The sequence below is a fragment of the Mus pahari genome, chromosome 11, assembly GCF_900095145.1.
Source record: "Mus pahari chromosome 11, PAHARI_EIJ_v1.1, whole genome shotgun sequence".
Lineage (NCBI taxonomy): Eukaryota > Metazoa > Chordata > Mammalia > Rodentia > Muridae > Mus > Mus pahari.
In genome coordinates this window covers 42,977,259-42,978,827 of record NC_034600.1, presented here as the reverse complement: position 1 = coordinate 42,978,827, position 1,569 = coordinate 42,977,259, and the positions used below count along the sequence as shown (strand labels likewise).

At 38.6% G+C, this 1,569-nt stretch overlaps 1 protein-coding gene across 1 annotated transcript in view; it reads right to left on the bottom strand.

Moving 5' to 3' along the window:
* The window catches only part of Slc38a9 (solute carrier family 38 member 9), a 78,076-nt gene that overhangs the window by 4,505 nt on the left and 72,002 nt on the right, over positions 1 to 1,569 (bottom strand). Inside the window, exon 13 of the mRNA XM_029543930.1 lies at positions 382 to 479. Within this exon, the coding sequence (XP_029399790.1) occupies positions 382 to 479 (98 nt within the window). The remainder of the gene's footprint in view (positions 1 to 381; positions 480 to 1,569) is intronic.

Below are 1,569 nucleotides of genomic sequence, written 5' to 3'. Positions count from 1 at the left end.
CCCCACAGGCTCCACAGAACACTCTCCCCACAGGCTCCACAGAACACTCTCCCCACAGGCTCCACAGAACACTCTCCCCACAGGCTCCACAGAGCATTCTCCCCCACATGCTCCATGGAACATTCTCCTGCACAGGTTCCAGAGACTAGTCTCTCCCATAGGCACCACAGAACACTCTCTTCCACAGGCTCCACAGACAGAACAATTGCTCCCACAGTCCCTTCTGTATCAGAATTCAGCAACAATGAAATTTAATGAGCACCCTAACAAACACCAGAAAGTACTCTTGAATACTACCAGTCTCAAACACTGACAGAAAATTCATTCAATTAAAAACCCAACAGCAACGATGATAATGGAGCATGATTCACAGACACGTACCTTATGATCCCTCCTATGTTTGGGTAGAAACAGGCCATGGTGACTCCAGCTCCCACAATGACTAAGTTAAGAACCAGCACATGGAAAATGCTGGAAGATAGAAGAGAGTTTATCGGAAAGAAAAGATAGAAACAGTCAAGTTATGATCAATTTTCAGAAGAATAAAACTCATTCTTAACTTCTTTAAAATTGTTATCTTTAATCTGCCAGAAAAACTGAAATACACTACTCAGTGCCGGTAATGAGACAGTGAAATTGGCCCTTTTATCTAATTATATAGAAAGGCAAATTTTGTAAATGGAAACTAGCAGTACGCACCAGAGTGCGCATTCTATATATAATTTTATTTGGAATATCTCGAGAAACCTATCAAGTAAGGTACTCATAGAAAAATAAGAAAATTTCAGGACGAGAAAGTCAACAGGTTACTTGATAGAACACAGAAAAATTATTAAAAGTAATATTATTTATACAGACAACAAAAAACTACTTAAACAATTTGGAAAGAAGTGAGCTGAATTTTCACTAAACAAGAAAACCTAAAGAAAAAAAGTGGAGGGTAGGAAGATATGGGGGACAATATTGTCAATGTCTGAAAAAGTAAGGATAATTATTTATGCTGTAGGTGGTTAGCATATATCTTGATAAATGACAGAGATAGTAGGTATCAAGATTTTATTATTCACCCAGAATTTCAGTCTTCAACTTTCTGTACCTTGGTTGTTTTTACTAAAAGAAAAACTTTTGTTAATTTTCCAAAGTAGTGGCTGTTTTCCAGGTGTGACCATGAACTCTGTCTCAGGAAGACTCTGAGGTAAATAGTGTTCTCATAACAGTGCAAGATATCATATGATTTAAAATCAACACACAAGGGCAAAACCATCTGTATTCTATGATGGAGTTCTCACTGCAACACTTTCAAGAGAAAACAAAACAAGAAAAAACTATTTATTAACTATGTCTGTGAGAGGGGCTGGGGATACAACTGAGGGGACCACATTTACCTAATATGCTCAATGCCTGGGTTTGATTTCCAGTACCCATGGGGTGCAAGGTGCAAGGTGCAAAGCTTCATTGACTGAATCTCATACTTAGAGTATATATCATTTTCCTACTCCGCGTGCTCGCAGAGGGAAGAGTATATATCATTTTCCTATTCCGCGTGCTCGCAGAGGGAAGAGTATATAT